This window comes from Falco peregrinus, chromosome 6, assembly GCF_023634155.1.
Source record: "Falco peregrinus isolate bFalPer1 chromosome 6, bFalPer1.pri, whole genome shotgun sequence".
Lineage (NCBI taxonomy): Eukaryota > Metazoa > Chordata > Aves > Falconiformes > Falconidae > Falco > Falco peregrinus.
In genome coordinates, this window is record NC_073726.1 from 59,189,185 (window position 1) to 59,206,840 (window position 17,656).

Here is a 17,656-nt window from a genome sequence, read left to right on the forward strand (position 1 = left end):
AAGTTTTCTTCTTACACTATTTCAGATACCACAGTGTACAGCCAACCTCATCTGATTCTTACACATTAAAAACAATAAGAAAAAAAAAAGAATCAGTGGGGTTTCTTTTTTCCTTTGATAAGCTGAACCATTTAAAAATGGGTGCTTTGTGCTCTTGCTTTCCCAAAGTGATCTCTGGTCTGAAGGAGGGCACAGATTTCTCAGTCTGAAGGACAAACAGGAAAAATGATGGTTAACATGAGTACTCCATTGCAGCTGCAGAGTTGGTGCTAGTTACCAAGTTAGTTAGACCAAGAAGTTACTCACAGAGAACTTCACTGCTTCAGTCAAGGACTTCTGTGCCAGAATAAGCTGCATTCATTTTAAGAGTTCCTGGGAAAGGCGGGCTGTGGCCTGAGGATAATGCTATTACAGCTCCACCCTGGTGGGAGCCCCTAAGGTGCAACTACCACAGCCAATGATTACCAGAGCAGAAGAACATGCAAGCCCATCCCCTCTGCTGCTTCTCTTTCAGTGAGACTGGCTGGTCAGATTCCCCTGTTGCCCTCACAAAGGGTGGCCATAACAAGAGTCTTCAGATGACTAGCAAGAGCATCCAAGTGACAACTCTCAGACTCCTGGTCCATGTCATGCATGTTGAGGAAAGAGGTGTTGCACCCCAGACCGCTGGCTGAGTGCCTGATGCTGGATTAACTGCAATGGTCTCCCAGAAATGGCTGTGTGGATCCACTATTGCAACTTCCTTCAAAATGGTTCAGCCCATGCCTTCAAATCACTCTTTTGCTCTAACACTATTTCTTTTTGTGATCTAATATCTTCTGAGATCCAGACTGTGGGGTGGTCTGCCTGTGACTAAAAACTGATCCTCCTCCCACACCCTTTTTCCATTACCTGAAACCAAGATCCCTTTGTTGCTAAAGGAGGCCCTATCCTCCAGGTTTAATAAAGTTCTCATAAAGGAATTGCCTGCAGACTTGAGATTAGCTTCTGACAATATTTGGTCAGCAAAACCTGCTTGCTGGACCTGAGCTTGGGCCTTGAGTTGCTCTAGGGAAGAAAAGCAAGGAGCACAGGGCATGATGACCACCGTGTGTATAAAAGGAGATTCTCATCATCTGGCCCCACACCACTGGCCATCTTTGCGCCGTCCACACCAAACAGGAAACGTAATGTGCTGCACTTCAGAGAATTGTATTTGTGCATGGGAAAAGAGAGGTGAGCAGGGACCACATGCATATGTATGGCTATCTGTGAACAAGGCAACCACTGGGCCGTGGATTTGCATTTGTGTGTCTGTCTTGTCTTGGGATGTGAAGACAAAGTGTTCTGGGGGAGACCTTTGTGGTGAAAGGATCTTCTAAAACTGAACATGCCCTGCAGGGCCTGTGAGGGGCTATCCATCTGTGGAGGTGATGGCACATGAAGCTTTGGAAGAAAGTGGACACCCCTGTATGGCCTGTTGAATGGACAAGTCATGCCAAAGAGGCACTGCAGCTACCGCAGGGCAGTGTTGCTTATCCAGACTAGCTGCAAGGCTCTGGTTGAAGCAGGTGATTCTTCCTCTGTGAAGCCAGTGGGGTGCTCAGCCGGGTAGGGAGGCCGTGGGACACGTGTTCTTGTGGTGTCACACCATCTGCAAGTGTGAAGGCTGTGCCTCAAGCTTGCTCACACTCAGCACTGCCCTCGTTCCGCTCCTGCTCTGACCCAGGATGGATCCTCTGAAACTGGGGCAGTGATGTGGAGGCTGGTTTCATTCTGGTGTTGCTTAGGTCAATGACTCAAGTTATTTTCCACAAAGTGGTCCACGGTATTTCTACTGCAGTTTGACTCCTACCCCTGGTTTCAAAGTGATCTGTGCACGTGTGCAGACCCTGAGAGTGATATGAGTTTTCTGTTTGGGTTATTGAAAGAGGAAGCGATGGGTCTCTTGCCAGTGCCCCAAGAGGACAGGTCCTTCTCTCTCTCTCTTTTGCTTCCCAGCAATAGTTACAAACTGGTCCCCGTATATCTGAGCACTGTAAGCTAACACCTGATCCCTCCACCCTTGTTTCTGCACCTATTGCTTTACCAGCAGGAAGTAGGACGTGGTTTGGGGCTTTTTATTCTCGGCCTCACTAGCCCTTTCGATACTTCAGGGCCTCGTCTCAGTCTGACAAGGCAAGCAAGCAGCAGCTTCCTGTGCAAAGGTGAGAGGGAGAAGACAGAGACCACGCACGTACGAGAGGAACGGCTCTGCAGCAGAACTGCTGGGCTGGAAGCACCTCTCCTCTCATGCCAGCAGCACTGGCTGACACCTGGACATGCATTGAACTAGGATATCCACCTCCCTCCCTGTTGCTTTTCCCCCTCCCTGTTCCCCTCTCTGTTTGGCGTCCAGCACCTGCTTCCATCCAACCCCACAACCTGGTCCTTGGGGACTCCATCTGGATCGCCGGGTGCCTGGAGCTGGAAGGTAAAGGGGGCGATGCCAGCTCTCTCCTACATGGGGGTGGCTGATCTGAAAAGCGTCTTGGAAGGAGTTTCAGTCTGACAAACTGAATCTCACCATTGGGGAGGGCTGAGCACGTATTTATCTGTCTCTCCACAGTCCTCTCAAATCATACCCCACATCTCACAACCATGCCGCCTGCTTTCTTTCTCTCTCTTTCTCTCCCCTTTGTCTGTTAATGTGTTGTCATCATGTTTTTTTTCCTCTGAACCTAATCTTTTATCACAAGGGGAATCAGTAATATGCCTCATGCCAGATCTTTATAAACCCTCTTTTCCCACTCCCCTGGCAGTCCCAGCAGAGTCCAGCAGGACTCTGTCTTGGTTTGCTCAGCTCTGCAGGGGCTGTGGGCTTGCTGAGAGGTGAGGATGATCCCTTCTCCTCTGGGAAGAGGCAGACCTTGAGGTATGGATGTCCAGGTGGGTGGGGAGAGGGGGAGGCTTGGATGAGAAGCCCATAAGCTCAGTCTGTCTGATATGGAGCATGGTTGTACAGGCTTTGTTAGACAAGGAGTCTCCCTGGGTACCACAGATGGATGAGAGATGCTGCAGAGTTTCCTAATTGCAAAGCTCAACTTTTCTGCTACACCTAAAAGCACAGCTCCTTCCAAGGCAGTGCAAGGTCTACTTGGCAAGGATGGTGCACGGTTTGTGTATGACTATGTAATACTTTGTGATACGGTAAAGCCTTGACTTTCCAGAACCTGGTAAACTCCTTCTTCTCCCTATTTCCCCTCCTCTCCCAAACAAGCCATTCAAAATGTACCTCCTAAGCCATGAGCTCTGCACCTAACTTTTGTCAGTTACAGCTAGAGACTTCTCTTACTCAGCAAGCACCTAGTTATTTCAGACCTAGGGCTTACCAAAAAAAGAAGCTCTTCGAAGCACAAGCTGTATTCAACCGAGGCAGCACTCTCTACCTGAGTCAGCAAGCAGCCTGAAACAACACATGTGGACTGCTGTGCACTCACACACACATTTCCAGAAGGCATTACTCCTGTGCTGCACTGCAAATGGCTTCAGTGTTGAGCAAAGCAACCAAGGCAGGAAAACAATGAGGTGCTGAGGAAAAAGCACAGACTCCAGAGTGGCAGAAGTGTAAGCTTCTGGCTCTGGAAGATTGGCCCTGGCATTGAGCCCTGCCCTAGGACAGTGGATGCCTCCTACGAGATGACTTCTTCCTAATTTGCATTGCTGAGCTATGCTGGGGGGCGTCTTCTCTCTTTCAGCGTGTCACCAGTACAGATGAAGCCCTCTCTGCTGCTTCTGTGTTACCTCTGGCTGTTCAGCTTCATGCCTCCCTCATGGACATCAGACTCAGCACAAGGTGAGAAGTGATTCCTTTCACCCAAGCCAGCTGGGCAAGCAGGGAGAGGGGTGACCCAGAGGGGGGGTGCGCCACAATGTGTTGCTGCACAATGCTAGTGTTGTAACACACAGCCAGAGGAGGCTGCAATAGTTACAGGTCTCCTATGAGCACATCAACCTCCAATGACATAGAGAAGCAAGTGGCTCTGCTTTTCTTTCTTGGAGACAGCTATCCAGCAGAGGAGTCTGTAGTTTGGGATGGGACAGAATTGTCTGGGGTGATGGTTAATGCCAAACATCATTACTAATCCAGCCACATTGCTGTCCATCTCTTCTCTGCTGACAGGCACCTCCAGCCTAACTTGCTGGTATGACTCACGAGCAGCTCTCTTTTGTGACTGGAACCCAGGCAGGGACCTGGTTGAAGCACCATGCCAGCTGGAGATTTTATCAAAGTTAGCTTTTTGTGACAGGTGGGTGACTGGAGTGGCTGAGGAAAGCCAATGTTTTGAATGAAAAGTCTCCCGGGAAGTTTATCACTTAACAAAATCGTAGGGTCCCCATCCCCAGGCCAAGTATAGTGGAGTCACAGAACCAAGGGGCTTTGTCTTGAACTTAGCCTCCAACCCCATGTGGGCTTCTCACAGGTGCTGGCCACCATGCAGTGTTTGTCATCTGGTGGTCACCAACTGTCTAGCACAGCCCACCTTCCATCTCCATAGCTCTGCCTGTGCTTTGTTTTCCAAAAAGTCCCTTTTCCTTGGTAGCCAGCCTCTGGACTGAAAGGCATCTTCAATGGAAAAGGAGGATGTATAGAGATGGGGGAAGAGGAGGGTGGAATTAAAGTTATACAGAGGCCATTTGCTCATTGCCAGGATGAACTGGGATGTTGCACCCTGAGTAGCAAGAAACGGAGGAAAATATTGTTCCACTTTTCTCCCCTGGCCCTTTCATCTCTCCCAGTTCATGATGTTTTCCTCTCCACATGTCTCCCAGCAGAGGGGTAGGTGTGTGGCCAGTACTGCAGTGGAGGCTGGCTGAGTCTCTGTGGTCTCCCAGGATGACATCTCCAGCCTACCCCAGGGCCTTACTGGGTTCCTGTCATAAGGAGAGGCTCGGTGTGATTCTGGCAGCGGGTGGGTTGCTCCTGACTGTCACAGAGACACCTTCAATGCGGTGAGATGGGTAAATATATTCTGGGGCCTGGTGCATGGATCTAGAAACCCAAAAGGTTTATGTTGCTCCATGCATGTGAATCACAGAGACTGGGGCTGGAATCTGGGCTGGGTTTGGATCTGTGCTATTTCTTGGCCAGGGCTCTAGGACACCACCTCTCCCCAGCATCAGCAAGTCCCAGGCTTGATCTGACCTTACAGATGGAGCAGGCAGCTCAGTCTGATACCCCTTAAGCTGCAACCCCATGGATGTTCTCCCACCCTGTCACCCCCTGTGCCATAGCTCAGCTTAGACTGTCTAGCCATACTTGTCAGAGGAGAAAAGAAGTCATGGCGTAGCGCTGCCAAATGTGACATATGGTCCTGGCTGACTGGGATGTGATCTGGCTCAGAGGATACATCTCACTCAGTACTTGAGATCCTACAGGACTGACAGTGGCTAGAAGGAGACCTGTAAACCCTAATGGGGCTGAAACAGGCACCTGTCTTCTAGGGCTACATTGGCACAGTTGCAGGCAGCAGGTGTGTTTGGGCTTTGCATGCCCTCTGATATCAACAGGAAGCAGAGGAGGTAGTTTTGTGAAGACTTGGAAACTGGAAACCTGCTGTTATCTTTGGCTTGAAATAACTGGGATGCATTGAGACATTGATGCATTATGTGCCAGTACGTAAAAATTGTCTGAGTGATGCAGTGGGGAGAGAAAGTGGGATTACATCATTGCTGTAACCTGTGCAGCAAATATGGTAGGATGCAAAATGTTTTGAATGGCCTTTAGTGTTACATATAGTTTGACTAAATACAAAACAGGATCTCCATCTCACGGAAGTTCTCCTGCTTAAAACCCAGGTTATTTCCCTTTCCTGAAAAATTCAAGGAGCACTGTGAATTGCCCAAGGCAGAACACATGACAGGACTGAGGAGATGCATCAAGACCTTCGGCAAAAACAGTAATGTGAGTAATTAATCTGCAACGTCCGCACTAATGACCAGGAGGAAAGAATTTGTATGTGAATTTGGGGTGTATGAATGTGTGACATCGAGAAGCAATGTAAAAAGCCCAAACCTAGTCCCTGACTCCAGTTCTGGAGTTGGACTTGATGTGTGCTGTCAATAGGCATTGCCCCTGTGGGTTCCTCTGTGGGAGGGTTTGGCTTCATTGGAACTAGGGAAATAATGGTCCCCCTGGTTTGGGCCCCTACAAAGGAAGACATTGAGATGCTGGAGCATGTCCAAAAAAGGGCAACAAAGCTGATGAAGGGTCTGGAGCACAAGTCTTATGAGGAGTGGCTGAGGGAACTGGCGTTGTTTAGTCTGGAGAAAAGGAGACTCAGGGTAACTTATTGCTCTTAACACCTATCTGAAAGGAGGTTTTAGACAGGTGGCAGTAGGTCTCTTCTCCCATGTAACAAGCGATAGGACAAAAGGAAACAGCCTGAAGTTGCACCAGGGGAGGTTTAGATGGGATATTAGGAAAAAATTCTTCACTGGAAGGGTGGTCAAGCATTGGAACATGCTGCCCAGGAAAGTGGTAGAATCACTATCCCTGGAAGCTTTCAAAAAACATATGGATATGGTGCTTAGAGGCATGGTTTACTGGTGAACTTGTCAGTCCTGGGTTGATGATCTTAAAGGTCTTTTCCAACCTAAATGATTCTATGCTTCTATGATTCTATGCTTCTATGATTCTATGATTCTGTGACTGTGAGCTGGCCCAGGCTGTTCTGACATGTGCAGAAGAGGTGCAGGACACACAGATCACATGCACTGTCCCATGTCTCAGTTACCTGGGTTTGGCCCTAATCCCTTCCTCTGAGGAGGGATGGACACCATCAGCTCTGAGGTCACCTCTTGACCTCATTTTCCTTTAAGAGGTCAGTACTGTTTTCCTGATCATTAACTACTGTGAAGTCTGGTTAGATGTGTCAAATGCAAGGTGCAACAGCAACACATCACTGGAGAAAATGGTGATGCAAACCCTCTAGCTATTATTCTTTATTTAAATCATTCCTTTCTTAGATTCATTATGTACTTCTTTCAGTCATACCCAGAGTTACTGTAGTCCTTGTGTTTTCAAAAAAAGCCCCACCCAAATATGAGCTAATTCTCCTTACTGATAAAGTCACAACCAGTTCTAACAGTTCTAACAACAGACAAGCCTTCTTACATTTTGCTTATCATGTGCAAAGACAAATTGAAGGGTTCGTAAACTTCTCCAAAATCTTTTCTTTCTAATCAAGCTAATTTCCCTATTGCTTATTTAATACTATATGATGTATGTGGCCCTCTGGTATCATTGCATTTCAAGAGTAATATTTAATACTGATGTCATCTCAGTCTCACCAATGAACACAAAATGTTTTAGTATAAATATATTTTCTTAATAAATAACACTCATAGAAAGTAATTTTTCCTGCTTAGTCAGCATATATAGCAATACTAGCAAACTAGCATATCATCGTATTTTGTGCCCTTCTCCCCAATGAACAAAAAAACATCCAACCACATGAAGTATAAATCTTTGGTTCCTCAGTCACCACTGAGGATTATGCCTTTCAGCCACAAATATTGTCCATGTTTATTGTCAAGTATTCCTAAACCTCTTATACATAGGCAATGCTTAGAAATATGAATGCTTAGTGATGAACTTCGGTGTCACTAATGGTAAATTTTCCTTGCAGTCTCAGTGCTTCACCACTGCAGATCGTCTTACCATGTCTGTCCATTGCCAGATTGGAGAGAATAGGTCTATGCCTGCGCAAATAGAAGATTTCAATCCGCTTGCAAATAGTGAGTACTCCTCTGTCTTGCAGCCTCTGAAGCTTCCCCACAAAATAATAGCTAATTTCTCTTCCTCATCCACCCCTGTGCAACACCCACAGCTGATTTTAGACTTGTGTCTTTTCCTTGTCCCCTCTACAACTAAGACTGATGAACCATATTGACTCCTGACACTTGCACCTCTAAAATGCAGTGTCATGCCAACCAATTCCCATCCTGTCCTGTACCTGGGACACTGTTAAATAAGAGTACTTTGCTAGGAGTCTTCAAACAGGCAATGACAGTTCATCTGACCTCCTGAAAAATGCATGCTGCAAGGAGGGAAAGTCTTGCTGCTTTTCCCCTGCCCCTCCTACCAGATATGTGCTTCCACCCTCCTTTAAGCCAGCTTTGGTATGCATCAGTCTTTGCTGAAAGGGTTCAATCACTAATCCAGCAGAAAAACATCTGCTTGAGTAATTTTTTTGCTGGATGTGTGAGTTTACCTGGCTCAAGAAGACATCTGATAGAGCTGCTGCAAGGCATAACAAGGCATAGCTGGAGTCAGGGATTGGGAAGGATCAGCCTAGACAGTCTGTGTTAACTCCATCCCCTGTGGCTGCAGCTCTCTGAAAGAGCAGGCGGGAAGCAGCTGTCTGCCCAGCCGTGCTCCATTCCTGCCCACACAGTTGCCTTGTGGGTCACCCCTACAAGGTAGGATGCATGGCCATGTGGGATTGATTGCCCTGACCGCAGGGGCCACTCTCACAGGCTCACAGGAGGAGCTGACTGTAACATAGCCCAGAGACAACAGACCTTTTGCCATCTGACAGTGGGGAAGAAGGGGGAACAGAGCTCACTACACATTTCACGTGGCTGTGACTGGCTGGAATCTGTAAGCCCAGCCAAGACGCCAACCCTGCTGCAGTGGGGTTTGTCATAGAGTCCTGTTATGGACAGATAGTGTGGAGGTATCAGCCCTGCTCCTTCTTTCTTTCCAGTAAAGCTGAGGCCTCCAGGAAATCTTCAGCTGGTTAACAAAACTGAAAACATGTACAACTTAACGTGGAGCCTGGATATTTCCTCTCACTATTTGGATGGGGAGCGGGAATACCAAGTGCGGTATCGAACCACGAGTCAGTCCTGGGAGGTGAGTTCAGAGGGGGTACTGGGAGCTGTCACTGTGCAAATCCTGGTCTTCTTTATGTCACCCAGGATTTGCTCCTGAGCCTCCCCTCAGGATGAAACCAGCTTTGGTGAAGCTGGAGAGCAGATGACACCCCCGAACCCTTTTATCTGTGTCACCTGATGCCAGTGTTTGGTGATGACATGGAGGCAGATGGGAATCCTATTTTACTTAGTGATGTCAAAAAGAAATCCAGACAGTTCCAGGACAGACCTGAAAGGGAAAAAAAAAGCAAAGCAGAGAAGAATTTTCCTCCAGGCTGAACAAGCAGCACACGAGGTGTAGGGACCTGAGACAGGTCCTCTCTGAGGAAGAGATGGGGATGTAAGGCTGTAAGACAGGATGTTGATGATGTTCTAATTTTGCCCTACTCCCAGGAGGCCAGGAACTTCACCATTGTGCAGGACCAGATGTGGGTGGTGTTTGAGAGCCTCTCACCCAACTTGAAATATGAGGCAGCTGTGCGTGCAAGGCCAAGTGCTTCAAGTACCTACAAAGGCGTGTGGAGCGACTGGAGCAAGACAATACTGTGGAGGACACATGCTGACCGTAAGGATCAGAGTCAGGCAGTCTGACTTGGAGGGGAAAATAGGGACTCAGGGGAAACAAAGAGAAGGGCCAAAGCAGGCTGAGAAACTGGAAGAAGATGAGTAGGGAGGATTGTGTTGACTGAAGAGCAATAGAAAGGTTGGAAACAATCTGTCCCTCCTAATCTGTTAGGTCACACTGGCTCAACAGGGCTTAAAAGCAAAGACTCCCTCACCCCAGCAGAACCCCTCTGACTTCCAGAAGCCAGGCAAAATCCACAAGATTTAAATCAGGGACTGCTTCCCCAGAGCAGTAAGGCCAGATGTCTGACCTGCAGAAGCAGTGCCCATGTTTCCCTTCTGCTGGGACTGGCATTTCCCAGGTGCTAATGTGGCCTGAGAACATAAATCAGGCTTTATAAAATGGCCCAGTTCATTGGAGCCATTGATCAGTGAAACACAGTGAAGGAGAGCGCTGAGCTCCTGAACACCTGAGCCTAGGAAGCAAAGTCGTGGGGAGAATGGAAGAGACATACACACATGTGAAGTCTCTTCCAAAAATGCCCACTGAGACTCACATCAGTCATTGCCATGAACCACAGCATGGAGGACACCTCCAGCACTGAGAGACAGTGCCCTGAGCCAGTCTCTTCGGTGAGTCATTGGCTGCGGTCTCTGTCATTTCTTTTCCAAAAAATAAGCAGTTAGAGGTTATTCCTTCTCATGTCGCCCCCACTCTGGCTCCGCTCAGCCCCTCCCTGTTGTGCCTGGTGCTGGTATAAACACAAGAGCTATGTTTAGAAAGGGCAGTGTGTTGCCGTGGCGATCAAATTTTGACAGTGTGTGATGTCAGTGAATAGGATACAGCCGCAACCAGTTGTCATAGCAACCAAGACCCAAAGATAACCAGTGTACCAGAGGCAGAGGAGACAAAGTGATCTGAGTAGCATCTCAAGGACAGGCAAAGAAAGTATGTCCTAAAAATGTCTCCTCCTCCTTTTATTTTTTCTCTGCTCCCTCACGACTACTCCAGAGATGCTGTGCAGGCCCAGACTAAGGGACATTAGGGGTGGAGGGAGATGAGGCAGCAGGCAGAGGAGACAGGCACCAGAATAGTAAGACCAAGCTAAGGTGCACTGGGAGATGTGTGTGAAAGAGACAGATTAAGAAAAGTTTGAGATGATGCCAGACAAGACTGATGAATGCTGGCAGCGCTGGCAATATGGGAACTCAGTCTCTTTCTCTTAATCCTACAAACCAAATAGTAAAATATGGTGGAAAGCTGTAACCTTCTTAGCTTCCTAAATCTTTCTTACACCTCTCCAGAGAAAGAAGCCCGCCCCTTGACCCCTAACCTTCTCCATCCTTGGTCCTCCTGCCTTCTCAAAGACCCATGAACCCCATGACTTTGTCTCCCCCTCTGACTCATAATGCTGTTTCAAGTCTCCAAACCCACTTAATCTGCTTTTAGGACTCCCTGATTTCCTTTGCAATGAGACAGACAGATTGATGGACACTTCAACCAGCAGGCTGTGGCACCTCATCTGTGGCAACCCCCAGCTGTGGTGCCATTATGCACAGGGATTTCAAGCTGTTCAGCACAAGCTATCTATTAAGCAATGCCAAGCGGACTCTGAAACTCCTATCAGCTCAAAGGCATCCTACATGAGACAGCAGAACTCATTTTCCTGACCTGTATATTATAATTTTCTATAATATTATAATATTTAGAAAATTATAATAAAGGCTTTGTGTATTATAATTGTATATAATTGTATAATATTGTTTAAAATTATAATAAATGCCCACTTTTATCATCTTGAACAGCCATGGAAGGGCTGCAACTCCTGCCTCCAGAATCCTGGTTAAATTTTCACTGCAACTCCCTTGCTCTCTCTCATCTTGCAGAAACATCCCAGCCTTTCCTGCCAGCAATTATAGTGAGCACTTGCATCTTCGTGATCATTGGGACTGCCTGCCTTATTAACTTACGGACCCTGAAATGGTAAACGAGAATCAAGTTTTCCTCTCTGTTCCTCTCCTGTATCTTGTGTGTCTTCTCAAAACCTGAGTTATTTTTCACTTGGCATTAGTAGGATAGAGACTGACTTAAAAATATGGTTTATAGCCCAACCTTTTGAGGCTGACATCTGTCTGGGTATATGTATCACCACCCAAGATGATGTGGTTTCACCACTATCATAGTATTGTGCTGTGCTTCTGTGACCTGGTGCCATGCCCTGGCTGAATTAAAAGCAGCCACCTCAGCGCTTCTGTTGCTCAGGGTTACAGTGGTGTTCCCTGGAAGAGATGCACCAAAATTGCCTCTTAAAAAGCAGGCCACTGGGTTGAGCACTCCATCAGCAGAGAGGACCAAGCAAGCCCAGGTACTGCTGCCTTCTCATTTAAACATTCCAGTGAGAGCTCAGGCAGGACGTGGTGACATTTGGTCTGTGAGCAAAATTCCTGAGTAAGGAGTATAATTCTTCTTTTCCCTGGTCTGTGCAGTCCCGAAGTGTCTTATCACATGCTGGTAAACATCTACATGATGCTTTAAAGATCTCTTTGCCAGCATTCCTACCCAGACACTGCGTTTATTCAGGACTGAAAGCATCTCACAAGGTGACCCCATGCAATAATACAGAGTGACTTGTCAGCACAGTGAGGTTAGAAATGGCCACAGGTTCTCTCATCTCAGGACAGGAGTAAAGAAGCAGGGTTCATGGCAGGGAGCAAGGAGATGTTCATTCTTAGGGATGAGGCAGCAGAGACTGGATCAGCTCTGTAAGGAAAGAAGGAGAAGCATGTTGAAGCAAGATGGATACTGAGAAAGTCACTGGTCACTGTGTTTCACCTTGAGTCATAACACAAAGGTGAGAAAGTGCTAGCTATATAGCACAGAGAGAGATAAAAAGGCCTGCTTTCTCCACAGAGTATAATTAACCCGGGGGAACTGGATGGAGGATAATGCTGAGGTAAGATCCAAGGAAGGATTAGACATGCATGAATAAAAATAGCATCTGCAGTGATGTAAGGTAGTTTATATGCAAGAACTAGCAAATTCTGGTGCTTTAGAGAGTACATTGATTGCCTCCAGAAGTCAGGAGGGTCTTTCCTCAGAGCACTCTACAGCAAAGCTTCAGCAAAGAGCCGACAAGGTCAGCCAACCTCTCTGAGGGACTGAGAAGATTAGATCACTTCAGGGTGCCTCAGGATGACAACACACTGATTCCAGTGAAGTAGAGGCCTCCAGGCTGATGCAAGGTGTACTCAGATGGCTTGCACAGCCAGTGTATCATAGCTATACCATGCAGCATCCTGCTAAGAGGGCAGAGCTGTGGCACAGCTTTGCCAGCGATGGTCCCGCTCAGGCCATGTGGTCCTCTGAGTCACTGTGTTGGCAGCAAAGCAAAGAGGGGGCAGCTCACAGCAGCTGAAGCCCAAGAGGGAACAGCGGAGACCTGCCCAGCTTGTCAGCATAACAGGGGCTAAGGGGCAGGTGGAGAAGTTAAGATGACTGGCCGAGGCAGGGAAGAAACCATTGAACTCTTGGTTGGGCTTCCCCAGGGAAAAGGCTGAGGGCAGTGTGTTTTCCAATGCCAGGTTTAACTACCTCATCTCTGTATGTCTCATTCCTCACCTACTGTATTTCAGGCCACTCAAGTGCAAGGAGACCCCTCAGGCTTGTTTTTATTCTACCTGTCCTCCACACCAGTGTTGTACCCGTGAGCTACAATGCTCTCTCCTACCCCCACCACAGTGCCAGATGGGTCAGGATCAGTCCCTGCTTCATTCCTTCTTCTCATTCTCTTTTGTCAAGGTTTAAGAAAGTCCTGAAGATTCACATCCCAGACCCTGAGAAGTTCTTTCCCCCACTTGTTTCAGTTCACGGAGGTGACATTCAGGTATGGGACTGGGGATGAAGCCATGTGGTTATGAGGGAGAAATGAGGGAAAGGAGGGTGCAGCAGCACATGCCCAGGACAGATAGCCAGTTGTCAGACCTACATGTGCACACATGACACGTGCCTGTAGCACCAGCTGCTGGGTTCTGCGCTTGAGTTTTATTTTCTGACCTAAAACCTGACATTCGACTGAGGCATGTCTAATTACAGAACCGAGAAACAGCAAACCACACAAACCTCAGCACCCTGCTCCCCTAACGGGGAGCCTGAAAGAAAACAAGGGACCTATGGGAGGGATCTTGGCCTCTCAGATCCCCTTCCACCCCACTTTGGTCCCATCCTACCTGCCCTAGTCTGCCCAGCTCTTCCCCTGATTTCTTGCTGTGTTCCCCTCCTCCTGGCTGCGAGCCTTTCCTCTGCTCCTAATGTGAATTGCCATCACGCTGGATGGCACTTAGCTGTTTTCTCTGTTCTTGTTGTCTCTTTTCCTTCTTTCTCCACCTCCACTTTCTCCCTTCCCCTAATCTCTCTGTGAGCATGGGCAGCTGCAAGAAGACAATTACCATTCAATGCAGTATTAAAGGGAGCATCAGATGCAAGACGTGGGAGGTGATCTCAAGGGGCATCCGGCTTCAAGAAGGATGGAAACAAACTGCAGAGGGTCCAGAGGACAGCAGAGCTTGCGAAAAAGCCTAAATGTAAAAAACCTTAGAAAGCTTAAACTACAGGAGGAGAGGGGTGTGCAGCAGGCACTGAAGACACTTTCTCAGTGCAGAAGGAACTAGAAAAACTGGTTTACTGGCCATAAAGGCAATGAAGTTAGATGTTATTAAAATAAGTTAATTTTTAAGGATAATGATGCACTGAAGGATGTCACTCATGGTGAGTGTGGAAATCTAGGCACAAAGGACCTGGAAGAGCACTTTAGACAGGAAATCTGCATAGGGCCATGTAGATATCACAAACTGGGTAGCACCTAGGAATAGATTGCATGAGACACATCTCAGTATTGCTTTTCATATTTCCACCTTCATATCATCTTATGGTCTTGTATTTTATTTTTCTTCCTTTCTCTTTAATCCTCCATCTTCCATTCCCCACTCCAGAAATCTCAAAGCATAGGCTTCCAAGATCCACTCTTGATTTCAAATGACAGAAATGTATACTCTTCCTGAAAATCCTGCAGATGAGACATCATGAATGTGAATTTCCCTACCCACCATCTCCAGCTGCTCTTGCTTGGACAGTGAAAAGGTCACTTGATTGCTGCAGGCACTCAGGAGAAGAAAGCTTTGGTTCCTCACTGAGTGTTATACTATGGGCATAACAGTCTCTCTCCTGTGTTTTTTTCCTCAACAGAAATGGCTCTCCTCCCCATTCTCCACATCTTCCTACTGTGTGAACAGCATAACCCCAGACATCTCCATGCTTGAGGTAATGCAGAAGAATGACCAGGATTCCCAGTCTCTACTTTCCAAGGGCACCCTGACTCCTGACCCTCCCTTAGAAACCAGTGGGCACTCTGTATCCAGCTGCTTCACCAACCAAGGCTACTTCTTCTTCCACCTTCCCAACTCCTTTGAGATTGAACCCTGTCAGGTCTACTTCACCTATGAGCCTTTCACCCAAGAGGGCAGTGGCACAGAGGACAGCGAGTCTTACCATGGTCTCCCCTCCCCAGATCTCTGCACACTGGCAGAGAACATGCCTATGTTGTCACACAACTTCTTTCACTGCATCAAGGAAGCTTGGGGCTTCCAAAACAGCTCCTTTGTGGGAGAGGCAGAAGGTGAAGCTCAGCATGCCATGGCTATTTCTGGGGCACTCCAGTCAAGTGAAGGCACCTCACCACCAATGGTTCTGAAAAAGGATGAGAAGATGATGGACAAGGTAGCTTTACAACCTGCTGAGGCTCTGTGCCAGCTGGAGACTGAATTTCCTGACCCACTGGACCTGCTTGACAGCAATACTACCGATGTAACAGAGGGGAGTGGGAAGGCAGGCCCTCCAACTGACCCCTGTACGCCAGCAGCACACGCTACCTCTTCTTTCTCTCAGCCTCCACCTCTAAGGCAAAGCCAGGATGAGGATCCATGCAGAACAGCTTTCTCCAACCAAGTCCCAAACACTGGTGCCTACCTTTCTCTGAGGGACCTCCAAAGCCAGTACAGCCATTGCTCTGTCTAGGATCTGCCTGGAGGAAACCCACAGGTGGGAAAGGTCTTCTCTGCAGGGAAGGCTAGACGGACCGTTTTTCTGTTCAGGACACGAATGTGACTTCAGCATCAAACCCATTGGGACTGTTCTTTAATGAGGCTGGAGACCACAGTTACCCTAGAGAGCTGCAAAACCAGAAAAGGGATAGGATAGACAAGGTGGAAATTCATGGATGGCTACACAGATAGCACTAGTTCCCAAGGTAAGGCATTAGTGAAACAGATCACTGGAAATGAGAGGGCATTTTGCATGGAGAATTGGGCTAGTGGACAGTAAAGCAACACAGATAGACACATTAAAGCTGTTCAGTGGCCACACAGCTAATGGAGATGTAGAAGCCTGATTCTTTGCTGTACAGGCCAACAGGGACTCACCTTCATAACTGAACCTGTTTCTCTGCTATTACTGGATCCTATGGCACAGAAACCCCTTCCCACAATGCTCAAGTGCCATCCCAAACCTCACCAGCTTGTTTTTTCCTTCCCAGTTCCTAGTGGATGCTGTGCCAGCACTTTCATGCTCTGCATCTTGGTGTAAAGTAGCACTCAGCTTTAAGGCCGAGCAGGGAGATGGTCTGTTTGCCTCATCCCAGCTTAAAAGCCTCTAATGGGAGAGAGTCCTGAAGAGGTAGACATGAGATTTTGTGCAGGGGACAGTAGCACTGCCAGTCAGTGCTGCGGCTGGTGATGAAATAGATGAAGACATCTCCTCCTGATTGACCAAGGGTGTTTTTTCCTGTGATGTCCCCACTTCAGGTTTTAATCAGAGATTACATTCTGAGCTACTCAGTCCAGCTTCAGACTCGAGTCTGTAAGGTCAGCTCAGAGCTACAACTGTCAGCTGTCTAAGCAGTGCAGTGTAAAAAGAAATCCCCATTACTGGGTTAAAAATAGTGGGGAAATCCCCTCCCTCCCCCTTCTTTCCCCCAGGTCTGATGATGGCAGTAAAAAGAACGCACACAATTTCCCATTCTTGCTGCAATATTTTTCATGAAATTGAAAACCTGTCTGCCCTACTGGCAAAATAGTTATTTGACTATGGTAACCTATTGCAGAATAGTTCATCCCACATCCTGTATTAGTGGAAAACATCGCAACGGTGCTGCCTATTCCTTCCATTGCTCAAGGGAAACCATTGCCTAATTAGCAGCAAAGATGTGGTGAATGAGCCCAGAAAACTAACCCACGAATCAGCACTCTTGATGAAAAGAAAATCTCAATCCCCTCACAAAGAATGGGGATAGTAAAGACTACTTCCCCTCCCCCCCCCCCCTCCATTTGCCAATCTGGGTTGAGAAAAAGCAGCACATCTCAGAAGAAAAGTGGCAAGGCAAAGGAAGACAAGCTGTTCTGGTTACATCCATCCCTGCATTTGACATTTGTACTGTCTGTCTGCTTTCCTGCCATATTTCGGGACTATTCAGAAGTGGGAAAATACCAGCCCTGTGCTAAAGATTTTTCTTCTAAGGGTTTTTATATCAAAAAGGTCAAGGATGTTGACCTTGTTGGTACTTCTGTCATCCCTGTGAGTATCACCCAGAACTAATTCTTCCCTGCCGCTGTCTGTACAAGTGTCAGACTTCCCCTTTGTCCTGGTCCCACACTGTTACCTGACCTTGCATTGCGCAGCCTGAATGCCATTATGAATCCCGGCTATGGGGTCACCCTCTGGCTTGTATTTCACCTCAAAAAAGCTGCTGAAAGTAGTTGAGCCTGCCTGCAGCTGAGAGGGCTGGGGGAGCTATACCTCTCCTCTCATCAGCTTCTTCACCACCTGCATCAAGATGTGGACTGCTCCATTGTCTCCAGGAGTCCACAGGTGAAGACCCTACAGCTTCCCAGATAAGGAAGCACAAGGCTTGCCCAGCTGTTTATTATATTTTGAGAATCTTCCCAGATGGACTTAAAAAAGAGACACCGAATCCCTGATGGGCAATTTGCTATCTTACACAGGCCAAGGATCCTTGTTGTACTGATGGTTATCCTGTCCCAGTGTAGATCTTCATGAGCTTTTCAATTATCCTTGCTGCTAACATGAATACAAAAGAAAAACTTTGCCTCTTTGTAAATAAAAGACATATTAAAGAATGTACGG

General features: G+C 47.5%; 2 protein-coding genes across 3 annotated transcripts in view; both read left to right on the forward strand.

The window, feature by feature from the left end:
- RAC2 (Rac family small GTPase 2) overlaps positions 1-17,215 on the forward strand; it is a 61,645-nt gene extending 44,430 nt beyond the window's left edge. The window contains exon 7 of the mRNA XM_055807607.1: positions 17,206-17,215. The gene's annotated coding sequence lies outside the window, so the exon portion shown is untranslated. The remainder of the gene's footprint in view (positions 1-17,205) is intronic.
- Positions 2,053-17,649, forward strand: IL2RB (interleukin 2 receptor subunit beta). 2 transcript variants are annotated; one of them, XM_005232870.3, is made up of 10 exons: positions 2,053-2,452; positions 3,717-3,814; positions 4,142-4,268; positions 5,818-5,923; positions 7,650-7,758; positions 8,730-8,878; positions 9,292-9,463; positions 11,350-11,446; positions 13,262-13,346; positions 14,705-17,649. In XM_005232870.3, the coding sequence occupies exons 2-10, from the start codon at positions 3,733-3,735 to the stop codon at positions 15,530-15,532; spliced, it is 1,755 nt and encodes a 584-aa protein (XP_005232927.3). In that variant the 5' UTR covers positions 2,053-2,452; positions 3,717-3,732; the 3' UTR covers positions 15,533-17,649. The 2 variants fall into 2 exon arrangements, with proteins under 2 accessions (XP_005232927.3, XP_055663580.1); XM_055807605.1 differs by having other exon boundaries at positions 2,135-2,186.
- Positions 17,650-17,656: the final 7 nt, after the last annotated feature.

Coding starts and splice junctions, on each gene's coding strand:
- IL2RB (XM_005232870.3), top strand. CDS start 3,733: ATGAAGCCCTCTCTGCTGCTTCTGTGTTACCTCTGGCTGTTCAGCTTC. Junction 3,815..4,141: donor GACATCAGACTCAGCACAAG/GTGAGAAGTGAT, acceptor CTCTGCTGACAG/GCACCTCCAGCCTAACTTGC. Junction 11,447..13,261: donor AACTTACGGACCCTGAAATG/GTAAACGAGAAT, acceptor TCTTTTGTCAAG/GTTTAAGAAAGTCCTGAAGA.